Consider the following 26,752-nt stretch of genomic DNA (forward strand, 5'->3'; position numbering starts at 1 on the left):
CTTGTCTTTAATAACGACTTGTTTTTCTTTACTTAAGAATAACAATTTTCTTCAATTTAATGTATACGTTTATTTTAAGATCTAATTAAATAAAAACAACGAACTCCAAATCAGAAAAATAATTAATTGATATGTTTGTTGAACTGTCGTCGAACCATTATGCTGCCAAAACCAATAAGCTAAAATCAATAAATTAAAAAAAAATATTTGAGTCTTCAGCAAATTTTAACTTGTGAACTGGTAAAAGTTAATTCTTAATTATTTGCCAAATTTAGGCGATAAATTTGGTAATCTCTTCACTTTTTAGAGTTCGAAGCCAAAGAATACCAAGTAAGTAAGTTTTTCAACACCTAACACTTCGACACACAACACAACTATCGAAATTGGTAGCACAAAGAAAACTGATAAAAGTTGAAAACAGTATGATTTCGTAAATACCTTCTAACAAGGTCATTATTAAATTGCAAATTCTCGAAAATACAAGCGGCACGTTGTTTATTGAACAATGAACAGTTTGTTGCGACATCAAAATTAAATAAAAAGAAATATAATAAATGTTACGCGCTCACTCTTAATCCCGCACTAGAAACACCCTGCGCAAGGGGTAACATTGACACCCACATAGACAACCACAAATTACGCTTCATTGTAATGAAAACATTTTTGTGATATGAACAATTGTGTCTTTTTTACCAGATTATTTATTGATATATTATTTACTCCACAGAATGGCAGACCCTGATCCTCAACAGCTGCAAACCTGCCCCTACAATGCATCTCACCAGGTGGCTACATATCGCATGCATATTCATTTGCAGAAATGCCGCAAGCAGTATCCGAATTGCAACAAGGTTACTTGCCCCTTTGATGCTACGCATATTGTCAACGACGTGGAGTTGGATGTGAGTTATTTTCCTTATTACACCTTACAACATTTTTAATAAAACGATTGCTTGATTCTATGTCGAAGGAAAGATAAAAACCCTCAAATTAATAGAAAGTAAAGTTGGTGCAACGGGCCAGTGTCCACAACTCTATGACAAAGCACCTATTTTGCATGTGGATCGTAGGACAATAAAAGTATAAACAATATCCGCATTAACTAAAACAACCTCTTAGCTCACCGTAAATGATCAAATAATTTGTATAATTTTCATGTTTATCGAATTATATATATATGTTTTTCACTTAATTGCAACCATAAATAAACATATATTTCTTTTTTTAATACATAGTGCAAGAGTTAATAATGCCGGAAACCTTTTTATTCTCACTCATTGCACAAATTACAAAGAGATACTACCTACTCATTGTAGGGTATGTACGGCTGTAGAAATAGATGACCAAGTGTGAACTACGGATAACTTTGTCAAACTTGTTTGATAGTTTATTTTGACATTGTTGGAAGAAAACGTGATGGTGGCACTTCACATTGCTATTTGAATTTGCGTATTTGATGTATTTGGCACACAATCACCAAGTGTAGATAGCATGTGTGACAAAGTATTTGCCTTGTTTGCCTATTCCAGTAGCAGTAGAGGTCCTTGTGAAAGAGTTCGTCCAGGGAAGTACTGCCACGTTACTTATTTCTGCCGCGAAGCAGTAATGTGAAATTGTGGTGCTGGTGAAATTATAGGCACATGGGACTTGTCAACTTATGTCTCACGGTGAGGGGCGCAGTTGCGATGCCCATAAGATCTATGCAATTTAAAGCTCTGAATGGCACAGCAACTGTTATGAACAGGCATGTCACTTACCACCAGGCCCACGACATTTTCGTCCTGTCGCTTAGTATTATAAAAAAAGTCCTGTTTGTTGGCTTTATTTGGTGTTTTCAAGGTCGCATGCTCCTCAACACTTGACACAAAAAGATTGAATGCGTTCAATGAGCATGTACACCATATTTGTTAACCTGGAGCATGGAAAAAAACAATGGAAGTGTGTTAAGCCTCAATTACTATCAGAATCGCTGTTGCCAAAACTCACACAATCATTATGTTAAAAAGTATAATAATAATAATTTATTCAGTACTGCACTAGGTTCCTTTGCGTTTGGATACCACTTTCCACTTAACATCAGGTGGAGTGGAGTCATTTGCCTGTCAGGTATAAAAAAAAAAAAAAACAACAATAATACTCTAAGTGACAAAAACACATACAATTTAGGTTGGATAAAAGTAAATAAACTGACGGAAAAAAAGTGGACAGGCCATCAATCAATTCCCAAACTAGGGTAACCCTGTACTTAGGGAGCTGATGACGACCCTTCGACAGTAAACAAAATTACAAATATTTTACAACCGGTTATGAAGATGTGTAGAGAAGAGTGTGAATGTAATGATAGTAAATAAAACAGCACAAACCATATACCTATGTAGCTTGTGCCATCTTCCAGTGGATATGTTTATTATTTTATTTATTTATTTTCTATTTATGTTCTATTTATTTATTTATTATGCTTTTAGCAAACACTGATACATGCAAATACTATTACTAAGTAAGTTAAGGGGAGAGCATCAAACAGAAAAATTATATTAACAAAATTTTTTCGGTCTCATCATGAGTTTGTGATTGTAGCCATTTAAATAGTTTCTTTTTGATCTCAAATGCGCATAAGGTGTATAATGAAATCTCGATAATGATTATCGTAGTTTCTTAATTTAAAAAGAAATAACAAATCGAGTTCTTAGGTTTACGCGATTGTTACACATAAGAAACAAACCTATTTTTCCGGATTTAAATCGCGTATATTTGTCTTTTTAAATAAACCAACGATTCGGCCCCTTCACAGGACCCATGGTCATGGTTAACTGTGACCATGGTCAACTGTGACCATGTTCACAGTCAACCAAAAGTGATTAAAGTAACACTCTCATGTTGTTCCAGTATCACATAAGCACATGCTCAAAGCGGCACCTCTTCGACAGCCAAGTGTACATCACCGATGATGACCACCGACCTGTGGTCCCTGTTATACAGCAACCATCCACGAGAAATGACTGCGAAGAGAGCTGGGATGACGTACGTACCAAAAGTTTACAATAATTCTGTGCAGCCTAATTTACAGTGCTGTGGAATGGAATGGAAGTGAACTTTTGTAACGAAATTTTACATGGCATAATAAACTTTATGTCAATTAATTGTGTAACATCAGAGAATAAAAAAGTAACGAGAAAGGTCATTCTTCGCCCCTCTCTAGTTTTAGATACCGCACCGCACCCCTCATATTGACGATCACGTTGACGCAACGGCAACAACGGCAACAACAAGCCATTCGTTAAGGACGATTGTGATGTTTATAATAGGGGTTAAAGTATGAAATTGCCGATTTGTACTGAAAATCTAAATTGTTTATTTTTTAAATTTTTAACAAATTTATTTAATCAAAATAGTTGCCATTATTATCTATACATTGCTGCCATCTAATGGGAAGGTTATTAATGCCTTTGCGATAGAACTCCGACGATCTAGACTGCACAAACTGTGTGAAAGCATTTTGTACTGCCTCCTGGGAAGAAAACTTCTTGTCACGTAGATAATTGTCCAAATCACGAAAAAAATGGTAGTCCGTTGGAGCAAGGTCTGGTGAATACGGAGGATGACGAATGGTTTCTAACTGCAGTTCCTGAAGGGTCAAAATGGTTTCTCGTGCTGTGTGAGGTCTCGCGTTGTCGTGGAGCAATAATGGTGAAGATCGATTCATGAGTCGGGGCTGTTTTACTGCTAGTTTTGTCAACATGGTTCGGAGTTCGGCACAATAGACATCTGCCGTTATTGCTTGACCAGATCGGAGAAAACTATAGTGAATAACACCATGCTGAGACCACCAAACAGTTACCATTACCTTTTTATTGGTAAGTTTTGCTTTAGGACACTGTTGTGGCATTTGACCTGGGGTCAGCCATTGCAATTTTCTTTTCCGGTTATCATAAAGAATCCACTTTTCATCACATGTTACAATTCGATCCAATATTCCTTCATTTCTGTACCGGTTCAACAAGGCAACACAAGTTTCAACACGCGTTTCTTTCTGCGGATCAGTCAAATCATGAGGCACCCATTTTTCGTATTTTTTTATTTTATTGATTTGACGCAAGTGAGTCAATATTGTGGGTAAGGTAACGTTAAACCATGCCGCTAATTCCTGGGTAGTTTGACTAGGATCGGCTTCCACTATCTCTCTTAATTCATCGTTATTCACCTGTGTGGGCGGTCTTCCTCGTGGCTCGTTCTTTAAGTCGAAATTTCCATCACGAAAGCGTTTAAACCAAAATCGCACGGTGCGTTCATTAGTAGACCCCTCTCCAAACGCAGCATTGATATTGCGGGCTGTTTCTGCTGCGTTAGTTCCGCGTCGGAACTCGTATTCAAAAATCACTCGAATTTTCGCAGTATCCATCTTTCTTGTCTAAATTGAATAACAAAAACAATTGAAAGTCGATATTCAAATGTTTCAAATTAAAAAAAAAAACACAGAAACCATTTGAAAAAAGTTTCATTCGAAAACCTCAAACCATGAAGATTCTATGAAAATTCAAAGAACCTATTGCAATAAAACGGCAATTTCATACTTTAACCCGTAATATTTCGAATTTTCAATATAACGCGATTTTATAACAGATGATTTAGAGATTATTATTTTATTAAAAGAAAATTTTAGTGTGGGTAATTTATGGTAGTGTTATTCTTTTGACTTTATTTAACTGGCGTAATTTACTGCTGTTTTAGTATTTAATAAATATAACATTAGTGTACGTAATGATCATATTATTTATAATATACAATACATTAATTTGCCCTTACAAAGTCACTGTGTACGTTAAGATAGTAAATCGATACCTACAATTAACTCTACGCCAACTTAATTTCTGGACCTGTTCTTTTTGCAATTTTTTTTACAAATTCGTTTTTTTTTCGAATTTTGTTTTTTTTTACTAAATTTGGGAAAATAAATTACAAAAAACAGAAAATGACCAAAAAAATTATGTTAACCTAGTATTCATTGGAGGTATCGAAATATTACAAGAAGTGATGGATAACTCTACCACTTCAAGCACACATTAACGTGTGTGCAGACAGCGTTTTGTTCGTGGTAGTAGTAGTAGGTAAATAAGTTTCTACCGTTGTATAGAGTGACCGGGGTGTGGTAACGTACTAATATATACGATACAATACCTGCGGGAATTCCCGAATTCTTCGGAAGATACATCACCATCAACCCGTTTATACATCCCACTGTTGGTGCTGTGCACGGGCACTGGTCTCTTAGGCGAGGATTTAGGCCATAGTTGCCACAGGCCCAATGCGGGTTGGAGACTTGACACGGTTTCCGATGGTTGTGAACCTTTTTCAACGCACAAGTTTCATCACGATGTTATCCTTCACCGAAAAGCTCATGGTAAATTTCAAATTCAATTTCGCACATAAATTCCCAAAAACTCAGATGTGCGAGTCGGGATTCGAACCCACGGCCTTTGCTTGAAAGGCGGTTTAGCATACAATGGCAGGGGCAGAAAGTACGCGACCTATTTGTGTTGCTCGTGTCGTTACGAAACTTCGCATCCAATACATTCCGCAGTAATGTTAATTGAACTTATAGTGTACTGCTTTAGTATTTACAGGATACTGTGTTTTATTTTTTAGGAAAACGTTACCTCATACAAACCGGAGCCATTGAAGAGAGCACAAAATATAATAGTAAAATGTAAAGGCGCTACTCCGTCCGAGCGGCGACAAGCTCGCATGATGGGAGTACAAACATACAGGCCTAATGAGGGGGGCAATTAAAAATACAGGAGACAGGTTCCAAAATCATTTAAACACCAAGGTGGTACAGTAGTTTTAATCTTCGGATTTCCAATCTTGAAACATTTAAAGAAACAAAAATAGTGTAGTCCAACTGAGTGTTCTTCATATTATATATAATTAAACTTGTATTATAGAACTTAGTGGTTCTTCGATCACGTGACTTTATAACAATATGATAGGTTTTCATTGATGCCGATTCGTCTGTTTGAATTTGGAACAGCCTTAAATTAAAGTTTTAAACGACGCAATTGGTTAATTTTAATACTTAAAGCCAATTGGGTCGTTTAAATTTCTTAAAGACAAATACATAAGTGACCAATCAGGACTGGTCCCTTATGTATTTGTCAGTTGTTGTTTGAATGTCATTGGTGCTTATTTCTCCGTCTGCATTTTCAACGTCATCGAAGTATAATGTGACTTCTTGAAATTCGTATCCAGTATATTTTGGTTATTGCAGGGTTTTTTCTTTTAGTTACCATGTTTTTTAAAGTCGTCGGAGTATTTTTTTTAATATAAATTAATTAATTAAGCGAAAAATTGAGTAACGAAAACTGCCGTCCGCTAGCTAAAACGCGGTTAAGTGACAAAATTTGTTTTTTTTTGAGATATCTTAAAAAATCATAACCCAGCTTTAGAATATTTGAATTGTTTAATGATATTTCAGCTATCGTTACGGTTTCCTTGAAATAATTTATTCCATAGGTAACATTTTTACACTTGAAACCGTCATTTTTTAAGCTACTGCTCGTTCACTAAGTCACTCCCACACCTCCCTGAGAAGAACGAGCAAGAAACTCTAGGGATTGCTCTTTTCAAATAAACTTAAATGCTATGGAATAACACTTTGAATCATAATTGTGTGGAATCTAGACTCTTGTTGTCTTTCCATACTTCTCTATCTAAAACATACTCTTCAATTTTGTAATATGATTTTTCAATTAAAATACTTTTAATGTTTTAAACTTAGGAAATGATAATCTTAATATATTCTCCGGAATCTTGTTGTAAAAACGTATACAGCCATTCGATAATCTGCTCCATCGGCCACCCTCCCTCATGCAGATGCAATTCCGATCACTGTTAATCAGATACAGAATAACTGACATGATTGTCTACTTTATTGTATTTTATATTCTCTATGGCGGAATATGACTTTTAGACAACAATATGACGGAAGTTAAAGTTGCACAAAGTGACGAAGCACAAAATATGACTCGCCAGCGTTTTTCTGCTGTCCACATTGTATTATAAATTGCTATATTACTGAATTATTATTTCTTAACAATAATGTTTTTTTTTTCATTTGTTCCTTATTTGATATTGTATTTCTTAGGGTCGAAACACAAAACTGCTAATCGGCGCGACGTGCTACGGTTCGGGTAACCGTTCTTTAGACGATCATCAACCGTACTGAACGTATAGAGATGCGAATGCACTATGCGGAGGAATTCGCAAATTCAGGCGATGCGTCGTGCGAGCTGGGAGATTTCTGCGATGCGACGTTGCATCGCAGTTTTGTGTTTCGACCCTTAAGGCCAACGCAAACCGGCTGATGTCAAGGCAGAGTACTTTAAATTTTTCAATGTGTATTTTATGCTATTTCATTTGAAATAAGGTATACATTTCAATGTTCTAACACGCAGAGAGATATACGCCGCAATACTCCGACATCGGTCTCAAGAGCATTGCAATTTATACCTTATTTCAATCGAAATATAAAATATATACATTGAAAAACGCGAGACGCACTCCGTGGGCTCCACATAGTACCAGCACCGTCTGGCCTCAGCCACGGCATGTGCTAAGTGGTGCCCATTGAGTATCTTTAATTTTAGTTTTAATTTATTTAGTAAGTACAATTTATAATGAATGATACTGAATTTTTTTTTTCTTTCTAAAAATTTAATGTCCTCAGCCTTCCCGTCCGCCGAGTTGGACAGGCCCTAGAGCGTTTACCCAATTTAAAGTTTAGCCAATCGACGTCGACGAGCCATTCCACTAAGCAAGCGATATTTGGTGTCGTGTAAATAGAAACAATCCATTATGGAGTGTTTCCAGACGAGTTTTCAAATTTTTCGGAATTACTTTACCTTCCCCCACCACACATGCATTGAATTGGCCTTATATGTACGTGCATCCTGAGCTACTCCACTAGTTTGCCAAAATATTAAAAAGAAACTTATTGTAATACTGGCTGAAATGTAGATGGAATTTGCGAATTTTGTATTTTTCACTAGATTGGCTTGAATGGCTTATCTCTGTGGAACGACAGGTCAATTGGCCCCGTGTGTCATTAAGCTACCTTTGTTGTAACGCTTACGATCAAAGATCGGAATAGACACTAAAATTTAAGTGATACACATAGAGTGCATAATACCTCCCTCTGAAATCCCGGAATGGTTAAAAATAGGAGGGGAAAAAATAAAATATTTTCATTGGTCATTATTTTCAACAAAGCTGTAAGATATCGAGTTATTAGGTTTTCGCGATTGTTACACATAGGAAATGAAACTATTTTTCCGGATTTAAATCGCGTATATTTGTTTTTTCAAATAAAGCTGTAAGAATTTTTAAAAGGTATATAAAACGAAGATCAGCGTGATGAATTTTATTTTTTTAAATCACAAGTGTAGATAATAAATACCTCCTCCGGAAAACCCGAAATGACTTATTATCGTACACAATGCTTGCCATGGTGATAAGAGGATTTGCCAAACGATGTAAAGTACTTTTAAAAGGATGGCACGTTTTGCGTGGAGGTTACTTTCGTGCATCCCAAATGAGCAAATATTAAGGACAAAAAACAACATTGAATTTCCACTTACAATTACAAAACTTTTCTTCTACCTATACACAATACCATCGTAATGTAATCCGGCTCTTAATCTCTAGTTACACTCTAAAAATATGAAACATAATACAATAATTCAGGTATTTCAAAGAGAGGTATTAACATTCTAGGTTAATATACTTAGCTTATTCTGCAGGGCTAAAAAGGCCGTGTTAGCAGAATCACAATATGATTAACTGACAATTCATATTATGAATTTCTTACCATTCATGCCGTATTCTGCTAGAATCATAATATGATTAGTTGACAATTCATATAACGGAATTCATCTGTTTGACATTGTTCTATGGAGGTTTCCATAGAACAATGTCAAATAGATGAATTACGTTTTTTGTTTTGTTTGAATAATCATTAATAAAAAAATTGTCAATTAATCATACCCTTTTTAGTTCTGCAGATCTCTGATTATAATAAAAGTAAGTATTCGATAGGTTATTTTGTTAAGATTTCGTTTTCATGGTAACAACCGACCGGTACGCAACACACGCTTACAACGCTTTACGACACGATATTTGAAAATAAAGCGATATCTCACACTTGTGTCACAAAATAAGGCAACATCTGCAAAATGACAGCTCTATAAGAGGTTTAAAGATTCTAAAATTAGTCGATAACTTGTTTTTATATAAAAAAAACTTAAGTGTAGTGAAAGTGGTCATTAGTGACGGGATGAATAAGTCTTGTGTCTGGTATAAAGCATCACGCGTACCCATTGACTTACAAATAAATGGACGACGGGTCTAATACAAAAAACCACGAAAAAAATGTCCCAAGTCAACCTATTCCAAATTTAAATTGTAATGTCATCGCAGTATCGCGCTGTCAGTCGAACAAATGAAGACTAAAGCGGAGTGTAGCGCTCTGTATACGATTTTAGCGCCTTACAAGTGCGGACACTTTTTAGCGCGGACCCGACGTCCATATAATTGTAAGTCAATGCTACAACCCTTGCAGTAGCAGTAGATCTCCTTGTAAAAGGGTTTATCTAGGGAAGTACTGCGACCTTACCTAGACCTGCCGCCAAGCGGTAATGTGAGCATTACTGCGTTTCGGGTTTTGAAGGGTAAGGGTGCTGGTGAAATTACAGGTGCATGGGACTTGTCAAGTTATGTCTTAGGGTAACGGGTGCAGTAGCACTGCAACTACTGTGAAGAGCAGGGCTTAAAAAGCCGCATTGGCAGAATCATAATATGGTTAATTAACAGTTCATATTATGAATTTTCAAACAAAACAAAAAACGCAATTGATCTATTTGACAGTGCTCTATGGAGACCTCCATATAACACTGTCAAATAGATGAATTGCGTTATATGAAATGTAAGCAATTCATAATATGAATTGTCAATTAATCGTATTATGATTCAGCCAGTACGACCCTTTTAGCCCTACAGGCGTGTTACCACCAGGCGCGCGATTAGTTCGTCCCATTACTTGTTATTATATAAAACAAAACCGTTTTCAGAGAGACTAGAACCGATTAATTCACTTCTTTTTTCTGGGTGCAATTAGTACTCGCCTAGGAGCTGCCGTTCTCGTGATTAAAAAATGGTGCCGCAGGAATAAGCTTGTTCCAGCGTAGACAGTGAAACAGCGACTAAATCTAGTTTATTGCGACTGTAGTCGACTAAATAATAAAAATAAAATAAAATAATTTTATTTCAGACAATTAGTTCCATAATTTGTTAGCAATAATAATAAGAAAAGTGTTTATAAATTAGTGTTAGTAGATTTATTTTTCAAATCACCTTACTCATGAAGCGCGCGTGCCATTTTTCAGTCACAATTAAGAAACTACCACATTTATATTATTTACTTTTATATTATTTTATATTATTTATAGGTTAACAATTTATCCTAAATCATTAGTTTTAACCAAATTTAATTTTTTGGCCTCTGTTCAAATAGCATTTGAGAAATGGTAAAAGCAACTATGATGTGCAGCTTCAGGAATCTCTCTATATATGCAACTAATGAAAATAAAGACAAAAACATTGAATTTATTCTCACTAGTTCAATATATGGAACTTTTGGTTTCGACTTGGAACTGACTATGGGAATAAACGACTAATACTTATTGAAGCGGCACTTCTAAAAGCCTCTAAATTTCAAGGCGCCATTAAAGTTTTCACTAGCACCCTCCGGAACGCAGTGACACTCGCATTACTGCTTCGCGGTCTTACCCAGCTTACCCAGTTTTTTTTATTTCCTTGCTTGCTCTCTGTGGTTTTGAATGTCAACCAGCGGACCAGCTTAGGAAATGTATGCATATTGTGTAACCCTTGCAGATGGTAGAAAATATACGTTTTAGCTTCTGCATTTCATCTGTATTGTGTCATATTAGTTTATAAGGTATTTAATATACATTTAAACAAAAAATATTCATTTGTGGTAAGCAATGTAATCAATCATTATACATTATGTTATCATTAGAACTTTTAAAAACTTCACTATAATCATAAAAATGTTTCAACATACAATTCTATAGTAGTTTCTATGTGCTTATTGTAAAAAAATTGATGATGATGAATAAAAATAAATCATTAACATTGTTACAAGCTTTTATTTGATTCAGTTACGTATTACACTTATAATTAAAGAAAGTAATGGGTTATTTTTATTTAACGTGTGTGTAACATCAGATCAGTAGCAACGTGCGTAATTAACGCTTTACGACACGCTATTTAGGGCGTTACCATAGATATTCTAAGTCAACCATTACGCCTAATTACGCAAACGTTCATAAATTTTATGCTTCATGATGCAACATGCCGTCTGTAGTTATGCTTTGATAAAGGTTTTAAAAATTGTTAAGAGCCTATAAAGGTTTTAAAAATTCTTAAAAGCCTATAAAGGTTTTAAAAACCTTTAAAGGCATTAATGTTATTAATGTCAATGACCCAATGATTTAAAAACAAAAAGAGAAAATGTAACCTTCATTTGGAGAACTCTATTATTTATTCAGTACATATTTATTATCTATTTTATAACAGTCTGCGTAACAATGATCTACACCATATGTTCCCAAACTTTTTGAGTTGCCGCCCACTTAGATAAAAATTGTAATTTTAATTACTTACATTAGTATTTTCTTATGTATAATCACAGTTAATTGTGTTCACTGACCTATCTCACTCGCCACACAATCAACTTTCCACTTTAAACACTTTGTGCACAAAATTTCACAAATGGACCTGTCAGCCAAACTTGCTGCCAACCTGGACGACTTACAGAAGATGTTTGAGTCAAGAATGGGGGACTATGAGGCCAAACTCCAGGCTTCGGAAACTTCTCCTGCTCACCGCAATATTGCATCGCTTTCCCGGGACTTCAGTGAGTTCAAGTCTTTTGTACTTCAGACTATGTCTAAACTTAAGGCTCAAATTGAGCTTATATCTTTGGGTCTTGACCGCCATGAAACATTTTTGCGCAAAAAGGTCCTGCTTTTCCATGGTGTAGCTGAGAACAAGGAAGAACAATTAAATCCAGTAATTGTGAAATTGTTGCATAACCAATTGCATTTAGCGGAAATCCATGAAAAACACTTACTGGCCTGTCACCGTTTGGGACCATGGAGATCCTCACAAAGTAAACCTAGAGCTGTGCTGGTTCGATTTGGTGATTTCGAACTCCGCCGATCTGTCTGGGACAGTAAAACTGCGTTGAAGGGCTCTGGTATCACCATATCTGAGTTTCTGACTAAGGCGAGGCACTCCACATTTGTCGCAGCTCGTAAACACTTCGGTATTAATCGGTGCTGGTCTACAGAGGGGAAAATCATGATCGTTCTTCCTGATAAGACCAGAATGAAAGTGGAGGCCATGGCTGAACTTCGGCCCCTGATTGCCCGATTCCCTGCGGCTGCAGCTGGGAAAACTGACGTCGCACAGGCTGCAGTAAATCCGATGGAGACTGCAAGTAAATCGACGAAGGGTTCTGCAGCTGCTAAGTCGCGCCGGAGGTTGCACTAATTGTGATTGTGATTTTTGTTTCTTGTAATTTGATTTCTTTTTTTATTGTTTTTTTCTTCTTTGTGTTTAAATTAATTTTTGCACTATATGTAGGTATTTCTATCTTATTTGTGTGGTAGGTAACATAGCACCTTCTTTATAGAAGTTAATTTTTTCTTGTTAAATTTAAATTTATTCTATTAAACCTCAGCTGTCAACTGTCAATGAATTTAACTTTATTATTTTTTGGCTACGGCCTCTTGCATTATGTTGCTTTATTCATGTTTATATTTTATTTCTACGGCGAGTGCTGATGGTTCGGTGTTGTTTTAGTTATAGTTTGTACGTTGGTTTTTTTTTATATACTATATTTTTATGTATTATTACTCATATATTTTTTAAATTTAATAATATATTTTATTTTTGAGTTAATTAATTGAACATATGAATAATATGGATGTTACTTTAGGGATAAATGATAGTTTTTACTCGTGCTCCTCATCTCCAAGCCATTTTCTTAGTGCTGATGACAGTAATGATTCCATAGCTCTGACTCTGCATGATCAGTTATCTTCAGCCTTCTGCAATTTCCCCAAAAATTTCAATGTTGTTCATATCAATGCTCAAAGCGTCCCCTCTCACTATTCTGACCTTCTTGCTTCTTTCATAGATTCTCCTGTTGACGCTATTCTTATATCAGAAACTTTTCTAAAACCTTCTCTTCCTTCTACTCATTTCAGTCTTCCCGGATTTAAGCTCGTTCGGAATGACCGGACGGGTAAAAGTGGTGGAGGGGTGGCAGTATATCTACGAGCTGATATTCAACATGTTGTTGTTGATGCTTCTCCTAACTCATATTCAAACTCCGCGGAGCACCTATTTTTAAACATTTCCTTGCATCACAAGAAAGTGCTCCTTGCAGTTTTTTATAGCCCCTCCCTTAATATCGACTACTTTCAGTCCCTTGAGTGTCTACTCTCCGACCATTCTCCTTCCTTTGATCACACTATTTTAATGGGTGACTTTAACACGTGTTTACTAAAAAATGACAGTCGTGCCCATAAATTACTTTCTCTAATTTCTTCTGTCAACTTGCTTATTTTACCTTTGTCTGCTACTCATCATTTTCCCAACTGCATTCCATCTCTTCTTGATCTTATGATAGTCTCGTCCCCTGAACATTGTGCTTCCCATGGACAGTTCTCTTCTGTATTTTCTTATCATGATCTTGTCTTTCTCTCGTATAAAATTCGTTTTCCTAAGTGTAAGTCGAAATTTCGTATTATCCGAAATTTCAAGGCCATTGATTTGGAGGCGCTCAAGAGTGAGGCGGGTAATATTGACTGGACTCCTGTGTTGGACTGCGTAGTTATTGATCAGAAGGTAGCTTTGCTCAATGAAATTATATTAAGGCTTTATGATCGCCATGCGCCTTTAAAACGGGTTAAAATCAGACATGCACCTGCCCCCTGGTTATCACAAGATATTAAGATCGCTATGGCTCTCAGAGATAAGGCGAAACGACGCTGGAAGAGGCTTCCTACAGATGACAACCTAGCTCGTTTTAAATACCTGCGTAATCGCTGTAGTCGCTTGTGTAGAGATGCTAAGAGACGGCACATTCACGATAACGTTGAGAAATGCGATTCCACTCAGATCTGGAAATTCCTAAAGTCCATTGGGATTGGCCGTTCCACCGCTTCTGGTGATTCGTCCCTTCCTGATCTTAACGCGCTTAATAGACATTTTTCCCTACCACCTGTTACTTTAGATAAGCATCGTAAAAGCGCTACCCTTCGCATTTTGGCTGACTATACTTTACCTGCATGTACCTCTTTTTCCTTCCGGACTGTTACCGAATGTGAGGTCAAAACTCATATTCTCTCTATTTCTTCTACTGCTGTTGGCAATGATGATCTCAGTTCCCGTATGATTAGCCTCATACTCCCTGAACTTGTCCCTATCCTCACTCATGTTTTTAACTTCTCTTTAGAAGCTAGTTCTTTCCCTTCTCATTGGAAACTCGCCCATGTTATACCTTTACCCAAAACGTCAAACCCTACTTGCCTTTCCGAATTCCGTCCCATCTCCATTCTCCCATTTCTATCCAAAGTCCTCGAACACATTGTCAACAAGCAGTTAATGTTGTATCTTTCTTCTAATAAGTTGCTTTCCCCGTTTCAGTCAGGTTTTCGTTCTGGCCATAGCACTGTGACTGCACTGTTGAAGGTAACAGATGCTATTCGCCTCGCAATGGACAATGGTCTTCTCACTTTGCTTATACTTCTGGACTTCAGCAGTGCTTTCAACTCTGTGGACTTTGACGTATTGCTTGCTTCCCTTCGCTCTTTTAATATTTCTCCTTCGGTTATAGCTTGGTTCGACTCCTACCTCAGAGGCCGCTCGCAGTGTATTCGCTCTGACGAGGCTTCCTCTGATTGGTGTGACTTAGTTGCTGGCGTTCCTCAGGGTGGTGTTCTTTCCCCTCTCCTTTTCTCTGTTTTCATCAATTCTGTCACTTTTGTGCTGTCTTCAAACTTTCATCTCTATGCTGACGATTTGCAGCTATACCGCAGTTTTAAAGCGTCTGATGTCGTTGCAGCCGTTGAAGCGGTTAATGCTGATTTACGAAGCATTGCTCATTGGGCTGAGTGTTTTGGTTTGTTGGTGAATCCCAAAAAGTCACAGGCTATGATTGTGGGAAGTGGGTATATGCGTGGCTTATTGCATCTAGATTCTGTCCCACCTATAGCGTATAATTCCACGCCTATTGCTTATGCTTCTACTGCAACTAATCTTGGCTTGCTTTTGGATTGTAATTTGGTTTGGACTCCACATATTAATGAAGTCAGTCGTAAAGTCCATTTCTCCTTGCACTCACTTAAGCGCCTCCAAAACGATTTACCTTTAAAAACCAAGATATGTTTAGTCCAAACACTTATTTTGCCCTTCTTAGACTATGCTGATTCCTGCTATTTGGATGCTACTGAAGAACTGCTAAATAAGCTTGAACGACTGCAAAACCTATGTATAAGGTTCATCTTTGGGCTTCGTAAATATGACCGTATTTCACATTTCCGCAGTCAGCTCAAATGGCTTCCCATCCGTCTCCGCAGGAATATGCATATTGTCTCCATTCTTTACAATATTTTACATAACCCTGTGTCTCCCGGGTACCTGAAAGAGCGTTTCAGCTTCCTTAGGTCCCAGGATAAACCCTGTCGCTCTCTTGTTAGGTCCCAGTTATCTTTTCCATGCTTCAATTCCGGTTTCTATTCTCACTCCTTCACTGTTCATGCGGTCAGACTTTGGAATGCACTTCCTATTACTGTTCACGAAAGTAAATCGTTAGCTATTTTTAAAGTGAGAGTTAAGGAGCATTATTTATCTACTATTCCATCCATATCTTAGGTATTATATTATAAAATATGTATTTATCTAAGTATTTATATAATTTATAACAATTTAATATTTTTATATTATTTTTATATTTTTTTTCTTGTTTTGTTGTGCACATATGCCCGTTCTTTTAGTTATAGTGTCCTGTGTTTAGGTCTGCAGGAAGAAATTTCTATTAGAAATAAGCAGAACCTTTTGTTTTTAATTTCGCTTGTATTCTTTGTGACTTGTTGTATTTTTCCTGTACAATAAACTATTAAATAAAAATAAAAAAAAATAAATAAATAAAATAAAAAAATTCAACGCTCACACGACCACAAAAAATAAACAAGGAAAAAGTATACCTATATATGTAGTGTAGTTTATATAGATAATTCAGGATTTTTGTCATCAAATGCGGTAGCACGCCCAGGACAGCATCAACCAATTGCTTCCATTTATTATTAAAAAAATAAAAGATAAAGATTATGTTAAAATTGCTTCCGACTACCCTAGGCCCACCGGCAGCGGTAGGGACCACTTTGGGAAACTATGATCTAAATGTAAACGGATAAAATACAAAAATGACACATTGAAAGTGAGCCAAAATTATAAATAGGTACATTGTATTATTAACATATCATAAATGTAAGGTTCACTTTTTAAATATTTGAAACGACATGTTTTTATTGGAATAAGATTGATTTTTGTTACATTTTGACAAAAATTTATGTGTCAATATATTTTTACATTTGGGCTGACAGTACCTCGAATGTATGGGCAAATGACACGAGCACGCTCGCACAGATGCGCGTGACACGGCACCTGGCATCACTGGCCAAGGGAAGCCGCATTTAGGCAGAAGACAGAGCAGTGGCATATACTGTGTTTCCGGCTCAATGTTGCAGTGGTTTAACCACTCTTTTTACGAATTATCTGTCAAACTTTGAGAAATAATTACGATTTCTCCAAGAACAAAAATATAGAAATAAAAATTTCAGTCGTTATTATTATCTATTATACCTACGTACAGTCAGCATTATAACGTTTTAAGTAGTCAAAACTAACCAAAAGTAACTTTAACTTCGAGTACTGAAAACAGCTGTTCATTTGACAAAAATCAAGCTTATGTAAATGATTTCAAGGTTCACTTTGCAACTGATTAGATCTTGTGTTATTTAATTTTTTTAACAGACTTCAAAAACGGCCTAATATTTGGTCGGACACAGTGAACCTACTTTTTTCCTTACATGTCAACTTCTATACAGCCTGTAATTTACAAATGAATTAATTATGAATCTCTCTAAAATCACGAAAATGTATGTTAAATGTCTCAAGGAGACTATAGTTTGGTCACTGTACGAGGTGTTAACGCTAGTTTTCGTAAATTGTTGTAACAACGTAGAAGCAGTCGTTCTTACTTTTTTTGTTTTATGTCATCACGATGTTGAGACTGGTTTCTAAGGGTCGTATTCTAGAACTCTACTCAATGCTCAAGTCAGGACTTGAGTATGATTCAAAGCACTAGAAATCATACTCAAGTCCTTGCCATTAGAGTCGTATTTCCAGTGCTTGAAATCATGCTCAAGTCTGCTCAAATCCTGACTTGAGCATTGAGTAGTGTTCTGGAATACGATCCTAAGAGCACCTTCAAATTAAACGCTTGTAGAAGCGCTACAGTGGCGCGTCATCAGCGCATCTGTAGTGCTTCAGTTATTTTAGTTCACTATAAGCATCTAGTTTGAAGGCGCCCTAAGAATTAAACGGCAACGTTTGTGCGTATAAACATATTTGGCACTGTTATCATTATCAACTTACCACTACCTTATATTAACACTTATTGTAAAAAATTATATATAAAGGCTACGGCCTCGTGCTATTGCCTACCGAGTTGTTTTACCATTAAATATGGAGAAACACTTATTTGGGCAGATTTTCAAACATTTTGACAAGTTATAAGTAAGAATTCGGGTTACGAAGTAGATGATATTTAAAAGTAACTGTGTGGCATGCAACATTCGACGTTGCGCTGTGTAGTAAATACTGTTTGGCGCTATGTAGCACAGTACTGTTCTGTGTATAGCATTATATCGTAGTCTTAAAGCGATTTCTATGTAATTTTTCAGGACGAAGATAAAAATGTGGTGTAAAATGTCGCAAACGCAATAATGTTTGTAGTTAGCATTTTAATTAGTTAAATTATTCTTTCCGTGGCCGTATCATGGCTGAATATGTGTGATAAACCTCCCCGTGACAATATATATAATTCAGTTGATAAATCTAAGTTTGCTTATTTGGTAATGAACTATTGTTAAACATTTTGCAGAACCAACGATATGAAATTGCGTATATAGCTATCTATGTCGTTTAATCATCGCCGCGAAAATCATGAAACAAAAAATGTCTTTTCATTTCGTTTGTCTCAATGTTACGTTGATACATCTATTGTGCAAATGTTTTAAAATCAGATGTGACCTTGCAGCCATGTTTGGCACTGTGTTAGGCTTTTGCAGTAATTGGTCGTCGGCACTCGCGATGACACAAAAATGTGACGTCACGATGCTCGCCATGTTCGCTATTGCGATAAAATTTTAAAAAGCCTGTTTATCACACGAATTTGACAACTAAATCTGGATATAATAGCTTTATCGTGGCGGCATACTACGGGGGTACTATATTACTTTAATAATATATTTGATCAAGAAGGTTTAAAGTTTTTCTTCAACAAAAATCAGTAAAAACAATTATGTGATAACGCGTATGCGAGGTTTTCACTCTAAGGCGACGATATGGCGCTGCCTATGTAACACTGTGTAACGTTATTTAGCGCTATGTAGCACTTTTCTCCGTGTAGCAATGCACTGTATGAGGCTTATCAAGGCAGTCGATATATTGCGAGATTTAAAACTACATTATTTACTCAAAGAATGAACACTAATACCATAATTAAATACTAGCGCATCTTTTGGACCACTTCACACGATAGACGTGTCGGATTTTAGTTAATTTACAGACATTTAATTTGATTAAATGTCAATTGGACTAACAAAAATGTTATAATAACTTATATAAATTTATTTGGTTTTACATATATAGTAAAAAATCTATTTAAGTACCACCTTTTAGAGATACATCGTCCATCTTATCAACTTTATATAACTATGGTGCAGGGTGTGCGGCGCACACGGCCGTATGATGTTAGTGAGCGTCGCTAGCTCGCGACGCCTGCAAAGAGCATACGTCTCTCGCAGCGAAATAAACGGGCTATTGCTTCCAAACGTCATTTATAATTGCACCATATGCACCAGAATTTTCGATCACTGGGGAAAATATAACTGTAAGATTATTGCGCGCCTACTAGATGGCGCCAGGGTAGCGATTGCACCTGCGCGCTGCATATGGTATACACTAATAGGTCGGTTCTAGGGTCCACATCTAGGGCTAAAATAGGTTATAGGGTCCACTAAAAATCAGCGTCACAGTGTTTACTCGGCTGTGACATTAGCTGAGTGGATCCTTTTACATACGCCAAAGCCGCACACATGACATTTATTCAGATTGACTGTTTTTAAATTGGATTATGTTTGCTTGGTTGTTTTTTGTTATTTTATTTTTGGTTTACTTTTGCTGTCTTTTTTTATTTCTTTGTGTATATTTTGTGTTGTGGCGTTGTAATAAATGAATTATATTATAGTCTATTATAATGTATAGGTACACTGATTGGCAATTTACGACTTAAGTTACGATTAAAGTACCTACCTAAGCCGAGTAAAAATGTACTAAGTTACAACAAAATACCACAGTTAACGAGACAGACGATATATGGCACCCTTAATAATAAAACGACGTAATAAAAAAGCTTCTAAAAAAGAAATTTAAAGAAAAATAACGGAAGAAATAAAGCTTAATAATAACTTTACATCAACCAATTCTTAGATATTCTCGATTGTTACACATTAGAAATGAAACTATAATTGTGAAACCACCAACAGCCGAGGGAAGACCTGTAATTTTAATCTATTTAAAACAAACAACATTTATTTACTAACTAGAAACCATGACTTACACAGAAGTCCGTCGAGAAGTTCCGAGTCGTAAAGAACAACATGAAGAGAGCAAATGCTCGGGAATCACCCTGCGAGATCAAAAAAATAATGCTTGGATCCGAAATAGGACCAAAGTTAAAGATGTCATGGTTGTCACAGCGAAGAAAAAGTGGGCAGGGGCGGGGTATTTTGCAAGAATGGACGAGAGACGCTGGACAAGGCGAATACTTGAATTGAGACCCCGAGTCGGATATCAGAGGACCCGTCGATACGGAGGTCGGGCACAAGACCGCCAAGGGTGGAACCAGAGGGCAGAGGCCTACATCCATGATTGGGTCAGAAAAAGGCCTTCTCATGATGATTTATTTACAGAACACATAACAATAATAACAGTATAGCAACAGTGCGTGGAAGGAACAGGGTCAGTTTAATCCTTGTGACTGTGTGCCACGTGATACTGATTTTCAGTCTGGCCTTGTTGACTAAACACAATCCCATTTAGTTACACCACATCGTCACGATATAACAAATATGTATAGAAATTTATTCTTTGATAACATTTAGGAAATTAATGAAATAGGTGTTACAGACAAGATCGGGAGAGTCCTCAGGCGTGCATCTATTACCCCTTTTTCAAGCCCCTGATGAAGGTTTCTCAATTCCTGAGATCCGTAACGTTTAACGTTCCCTTATATGATGCCGGAGTTTATAAGTTTACGTGTGTACGAGTGCAGTCTCGCTTAGGGCGCCTGTAGCGCTTATGTAATTTTCAGTTCACTAATTGTGACTACAATAGTGGCGCGCGCGTGTCTAGGCAGTGGCTGCAACTGCAGCGTCACAGTGGCGCCACTGCAGAGCTTTTATAAGCGTCTAATTTCAAGGCGTCCTTATATTGGAAAGATGAAGAACGAAACATTTCTACCCCATAGAACTTATAGTCTGCGACCATGTCATGGATAAACCTACACGTTCAATCAAGTTCGACAAATCCTAGATCTTTGCAAAGTCGGATATTGAAATTAAAAAATATTCTACTTTTAAACAGGGAATATGGAATCTCCGTACCACCACCAGTTTGCGACGCAGTATATTCTCTGATGAAAAATCCTAAGCAGACATAAGACTGCAGAAGTAATTAATATATTCTAAGTAATAAATTTAATTTAAAACAAAAATCATGTTAAAATAAAATACAATAATTTATAAGTCTGTAGCGTAAATTGGAATGTTCGTAGAAATAAGGAACAACTTTTTTAAACTATAGTGAAAAATAGGATGGTTTGCATTAATAATATAGTACGAATTTTTATTATTTATAATGTTATAGCTCCCTCGATACCATCGATAATTCCGACAACAATGTAAGGAACGTACGCGTTTTTTTACTCAAAATTAGACTGGTGAATTTCGACTGAATTCACTAAGAGAATCTACAACAACAGAGAACACACACAGACTATTACAGAAACAAATAGTTATTTTTAATAAATTAACAACCTTCTATTTTTAATGGATCGAAAAAGAAGTTACCCATTTTCTACAATTTTAATTATCTATTACTAAACATTAACAATAAACAAAAAAATTAACAACTATAGATAGTAAGTAACAAACGCACTGCAGAGACAACAAAACGCTCGAGTTTGAGAAACGAAACACGAATGATAAATGACACGATCAAGTGATGGAAAAAGTTCTAAATGTTTATTATCATTAAAAACAAGAAACTACCACTTCAAATGTATTTTTTGCTCGGTTATTCCCTTTGTTTACATTTTGGACATCTAACTATGATTCAAAATAGACTTATTAAATTAAATAATTGATTGATGACTTTACCATCTTAGTCAACCATGACCATGGGCCTGTAACGGGCCCGAAATGATGGTTTATTTAAAGAAACAAAATGTACCGAGTTCTTAGGTTTTCGCGATTGTTACACATAGGAAATGAAACTATTTTTTCGGATTTGAATCGCGTATATTTGTTTTTTCAAACAAACCCACGTTTCCTACCCTTTACAGGTCCGTATATACGCGATTTAAATCCGAAATAAATAGTTTCATTTCCTAAACAAAATGTACACAATTTGGACCCGAAAAAATGTTTCATTATCAATGTGTAGCAATCTCGAAAAATAAAGGCCAGAGAAAAAGTGTAGAAATTATATCAGAAAAACCTGCACAACCTGAAAAAATGCAGTCTATACAAATCACATACGATCATACATGAATGTAGCGCATACAAATAAGGGCGCGTTTGTTCGACACGAATTTCACTCAGTCCGCGCGGTCACTACCCGGAGCGTGCATCTAACTGTCATGGCAAAATATGCTCTATTTATTTAGCTTTTACGATTTAACTTAAATGAGCGTACCAGACGCGCGGGCGGGTTAGTCCACGCGGTTGTATTATTCCAAGGAATTTAAATGTTATTGCGTAGTAAATACAATTCAGATTCGACATTAATGTACGTGAAAACGTGGTAACTGGGCGGTTTCCGCGCGGCGGCCGCGCGAAAACTTTCGCGTCGTGTAACTGAGCGCTAAAAACCATCACTTAACAACGAGAGCCTAATCATCATCCAATCTCTTGTTTTGCTCCTGAAATTTCTCCTCTACATCCCGTGGTATCTCCACTGTAGACAAATCTTCAACGCCTACTTCCTCCTCCTTTTGAATTAGTATGTCGACTACGTTTTCACAGACTTGTCGAACCTGCAAGACAAATAAAAAAATGTTATACAAGTAACAATAACCTGGTCTCAAACTCATTATTCCAAAGCACTACCCACATAGACCGGAACTAATATAACTTGAGAGAGTTTAAATAATTGTACATTAGAATCCCAGTACATTTATGGAAATGTAATTTATATTATGACCAATAGTAATTCTGAAAGTTCCTTGTGAAAGAGTCCGTCCAGGGAAGTATTGCCACCTTACCTATTTCTGCCGCCAAGCAGTAACATGAGCATTACTGATCTGGCAAAATTACAAGCACATAGGACTTGTCAACTTATGTCTTTGGGTGACAGGCGCAATGGCTGTGTCCCGCAGATACTTTCATTTAAAGCTCTGAGTGGCACTGCAACTGCTATGGATAGGCGTGTTGTTTAACAACAATTATGAAAAATAGTGATGAACAATATGAGGAATTTAAATAAGTAAAAAACGCGAATGCCTGACAGTGCACTCTCATCCCCTCCAGTTCCTTTAGTAGTGGGTCTAGCAGTATATTCCAGAAAATGGGGCCCCCTATTGATCCCTACACGCAGCCTTTTGTACTGTCCTTCCTGTATTCAGCGCCAGCATACTTAACTTGGACTTTTCTTTCTGAGAGGTAGCTATCTATCATTCTTCTAATGTTTACAGGACATTTTGTTTCGGCAAGCCTACACCGGATCGCCGGCCACCAGGCGCTGTCAAAAGCTCCCTCTATGTCTAATGATACCAATGTGACGATCCTTTTTTCTCTGATTTTGTTTTGTAAATATATTTAATAAAGTAAAAAAAAACAAATAAACCAGATGTTCTTGACACTAATCTTCACAAAGTGACAAATATTTATTTAAGGGGCAATATATACGCTTCGATGTGAAATTAGATTCCGAACATGTTCAAGATTTGCTATTTAACAGGCAAACACTATAATAATAACAAAACAATACATGACAAACCTTAGGGTCTGTCTCCCATTTATGGTACTCTCGTAGCACGTAATACACTCCGTTGTCTCTTAACATTTCTCTATACTTCCTCTTCATACAAAGTTTATTCAAAGTCTCCAATATCATTTTTCTTATATCTACATCCAGATCCCGGCGTTTTTCTTTTGGCAAATACTGAAGCGCTATAGGTAACACATCCATTTCGTCATCTGGGTATTCTTCATTACCCATTATTGGAGTAAGGAGGTAAGTTAGAAGGTCCAAGTCCGGACTTAGTAGAAATTCATGAAATTCTGAATCAAACGATAAGTTTCTTACTGTACCGATGGCTCCTCCCCGGCGTATATGCGATTGTTCATAGTTGCAGAACGGTAGTAACTTTATCAGAGGTACGTGGGGGTTTTCTTCAGTCAACCATTTTCTTATACGGTAACTACAGCTTAAATTACTAAACATGGGGGCTAGATAATTTAAATTAGAACCAGTTTTGTTAAAGTCAACGTTAACAAATACATTTATAATATCATTTAAGTGCGGAAAAAACGCGTCTAGACAAATTTCCAGTTCATCTTCAAGTCTGGTGATGTTGCAAAGTATCATACAAGCCGCATCGGCGTTCTTTTTATTAGGATTTAGTATTTGACCTATAAGAAACTCTATCAAGTTCTTTTGGTTGAATGGTTTGTATTTTAAGAGTTCTGAAGCACCTTCGCTGTGAGCACTGATGTTTACGAGTATTAGAAGAGCTGTTTTAGCTATTTCGTCGAGTTTGTCATCTGTTAATTCAATAATATTTTGAATAACAAGGTCGTTCTTAAGTAGAGTTTCGACGCCTTCTTCTGTACCCGATAGTCCCAGCATATGGTCTAAAGACACGTGTTTTAAATCCACTCTTGCATTAGGCTTTAAGAATTCCAGCATTTCGTTTAGAGGATCTTGTGTCATTTTTATTAATTTAAACAAAAATTTGTGTAAACAACCAAAATTTCGCCCGAAGAGTTAGATTCCAATTTCTTTAAAATGGCTTCATCAAATTCCACTATGGTTCTTTGATTGGCCTTCTGCCAATGTCAGGATTAAAAATTACTATGTACGGTAATTTTGTAAAAACAATACCAAAACCACAAAACCTATGGCGAATATCGAACAACTGACTTCGTCTAAAAAAATGCGACAATGTGACCATGTGACCGACGTTGTTTGACTTTATTTTTTTTAATTAATAACAAAGATGAAGATGATGAAATGAGTACCGACTATACAGCCTCTGCCTATAATAACTTGTCAAGAAATTTAATTCTGTATTTTTTGTTTATCGAGTTCTTAGTATTTCGCGATTGTTACACACAGGAAATGAAGCTATTTTTCAGGATTTAAATCGCGTATATTTGTTTTTTGAAACAAACCGACGTTTCGGGCCCTTTACAGGTCTCATGGTCACGGTTGAAAGATTTTTATATATTTATTAAAACTTTTTATTTATTCAAAATTTATTGGTATAAAAACGGTAACTATAAAAAACCCGTCTTATATATATATATAATTTATATTATATATAATATAAATAAATAAATATGTACGAAAATACTGGAAAATATCCACTTTATTTCAAATTTGAGTGAATGGTTTCGTGACCTGTTTTATTATTACCTGTTATTATTACACCAACACATAATTAAAGATGTAAGTAAATGTCAGATAATGTATCGTAGTGACATCTAGTGTTGAGTAGATTACTATTGTCGTTGTACATTTATAACAACGTAATAGTTTTACGTAGATGGCGTTAAATATTTTAAATTTTTATTTGTACCGTCTCACCTTGAACAGACCCAAGTTATACCGTTCAGGAAACAAGTCTGCAGGCAGGGAATTTAGACTTCACAGCCGTTCACCATTATAAATGTGGAAGCGTAACACTTCCTGCGAATTCTTGGAATATCCGCAACAAAGGGCCGTAAAACCCTAGTCTACGTCTAATCGTCTGATGATGAAAAGGGGAAATCACAATTGAATTAAAATAATTAAAGCGTTGCCTCTGCTAAATCCGAATCATTTGTAGAGGATATCGGGTCACCATTAAAAGCATCTTGATGAACACCTATGACCAGAGTTGGGCTGTAGGTTAAAACCCAGTGAACCGGCCCGGAATTTAACCGAGTTTTTACCCAAAGCGCCAGGATTTTTTTTCCAAATTTAACCAATTTCGGCCCTAAATCGTGAGCGGAAACGACGAATACGGAATTTGATATAAGTCCATACTTAAATTGCAAATTGCGACGTAAAAAATAATTTTTAGACGAAAAAGAGAAAATTCAACACAATACACACCTTGCAATCTTCTAGATTTGCATTATTTACCTAATAAGGATACCCATTACGAATGAATTTTTATGACGATCGATTCGAGTGCATACGATCGATTCGTATTATGTTACGAAATAACATTTTCATAAATGTGCAGTGACGAATTAGTGTAAGTTAGTTTCCCCGTCCAGATAATTAATGAACGACACTTTAGCCTCTGGGCCACCGGCACGTGATGGTGTAAGCAGTACCGCGGGTCAGCCTCTTAATTTTAAACGAGAACTAACAACGTCTCCACGGACGTCCGGAGTGAACTCCAACGGATACATCATACCAATAGGGGTTGGTTTCGGCACGTGTTATTTACTACTATGTTCACCAGTGCCGCGACCGTGTGAAATGTTTATATACAAAATGTTGTTTCTTTTTGTGACCGCTTGTGGCGTTGTATGATTAGGTGTACAAAATAATTGTGAAACAACTCTGGACTATTCTGGTTACAATTCGGGACTGCCACGCAGAGGCCCCGGGTTCGATTCACGGGCCGAGAGAAATATTTGTAAGGCCTACATTTATTTCTCTCGTGAGCTTCGTGTAATTTGTGGTTATATAAGTGTGTGTCCATTGGACCCGCGACATGGGTTTCCTTAGTGCGGGGCTATGAGTGTTTAAAAAAAACTGTCACAGCGGTCACTAGCGACAACTGTCATAACACGTGGTAGAGGCACAGGTGCGTGTGTGCTGA

At 36.5% G+C, this 26,752-nt stretch overlaps 3 protein-coding genes across 3 annotated transcripts; 2 read left to right on the forward strand and 1 right to left on the reverse strand.

The window, feature by feature from the left end:
• Window positions 1–633: 633 nt before the first annotated feature.
• Window positions 634–6,415, forward strand: LOC113234502 (gametocyte-specific factor 1-like). Its single transcript, XM_026469839.1, has 4 exons — window positions 634–648; window positions 728–902; window positions 2,887–3,021; window positions 5,644–6,415. The coding sequence occupies exons 2-4, from the start codon at window positions 729–731 to the stop codon at window positions 5,785–5,787; spliced, it is 453 nt and encodes a 150-aa protein (XP_026325624.1). The 5' UTR covers window positions 634–648; window position 728; the 3' UTR covers window positions 5,788–6,415.
• A 5,211-nt stretch (window positions 6,416–11,626) lies between these two features.
• LOC113234403 lies at window positions 11,627–12,627 on the forward strand. Its single transcript, XM_026469712.1, has one exon. The coding sequence runs from the start codon at window positions 11,845–11,847 to the stop codon at window positions 12,625–12,627; it is 783 nt and encodes a 260-aa protein (XP_026325497.1). The 5' UTR covers window positions 11,627–11,844.
• Window positions 12,628–22,132: 9,505 nt separating this feature from the next.
• On the reverse strand, window positions 22,133–24,660 carry LOC113234526 (protein HGH1 homolog). Its single transcript, XM_026469870.1, has 2 exons — window positions 23,710–24,660; window positions 22,133–22,747 (listed from the first exon to the last, which is right to left on the reverse strand). Exons 1-2 carry the CDS (start codon window positions 24,643–24,645, stop codon window positions 22,604–22,606), a joined length of 1,080 nt encoding a protein of 359 aa, XP_026325655.1. The 5' UTR covers window positions 24,646–24,660; the 3' UTR covers window positions 22,133–22,603.
• Between the last annotated feature and the right edge of the window lie 2,092 nt (window positions 24,661–26,752).

The sequence above is a fragment of the Hyposmocoma kahamanoa genome, unplaced genomic scaffold, assembly GCF_003589595.1.
Source record: "Hyposmocoma kahamanoa isolate Upper Pololo Valley unplaced genomic scaffold, ASM358959v1 84, whole genome shotgun sequence".
In the NCBI taxonomy this organism is placed as follows: Eukaryota; Metazoa; Arthropoda; class Insecta; order Lepidoptera; family Cosmopterigidae; genus Hyposmocoma; species Hyposmocoma kahamanoa.

Bases quoted from the DNA above. Each gene is read 5' to 3' on its own strand.
- LOC113234502 (XM_026469839.1), top strand. From the start codon at position 729: ATGGCAGACCCTGATCCTCAACAGCTGCAAACCTGCCCCTACAATGCA. The intron at 903-2,886 runs GTGAGTTATTTT...ATGTTGTTCCAG, and splicing joins TCAACGACGTGGAGTTGGAT to TATCACATAAGCACATGCTC. The intron at 3,022-5,643 runs GTACGTACCAAA...TTTATTTTTTAG, and splicing joins GCGAAGAGAGCTGGGATGAC to GAAAACGTTACCTCATACAA.
- LOC113234403 (XM_026469712.1), top strand. From the start codon at position 11,845: ATGGACCTGTCAGCCAAACTTGCTGCCAACCTGGACGACTTACAGAAG.
- LOC113234526 (XM_026469870.1), bottom strand. From the start codon at position 24,645: ATGACACAAGATCCTCTAAACGAAATGCTGGAATTCTTAAAGCCTAAT. The intron at 22,748-23,709 runs GTTTGTCATGTA...TTTGTCTTGCAG, and splicing joins AATGGGAGACAGACCCTAAG to GTTCGACAAGTCTGTGAAAA.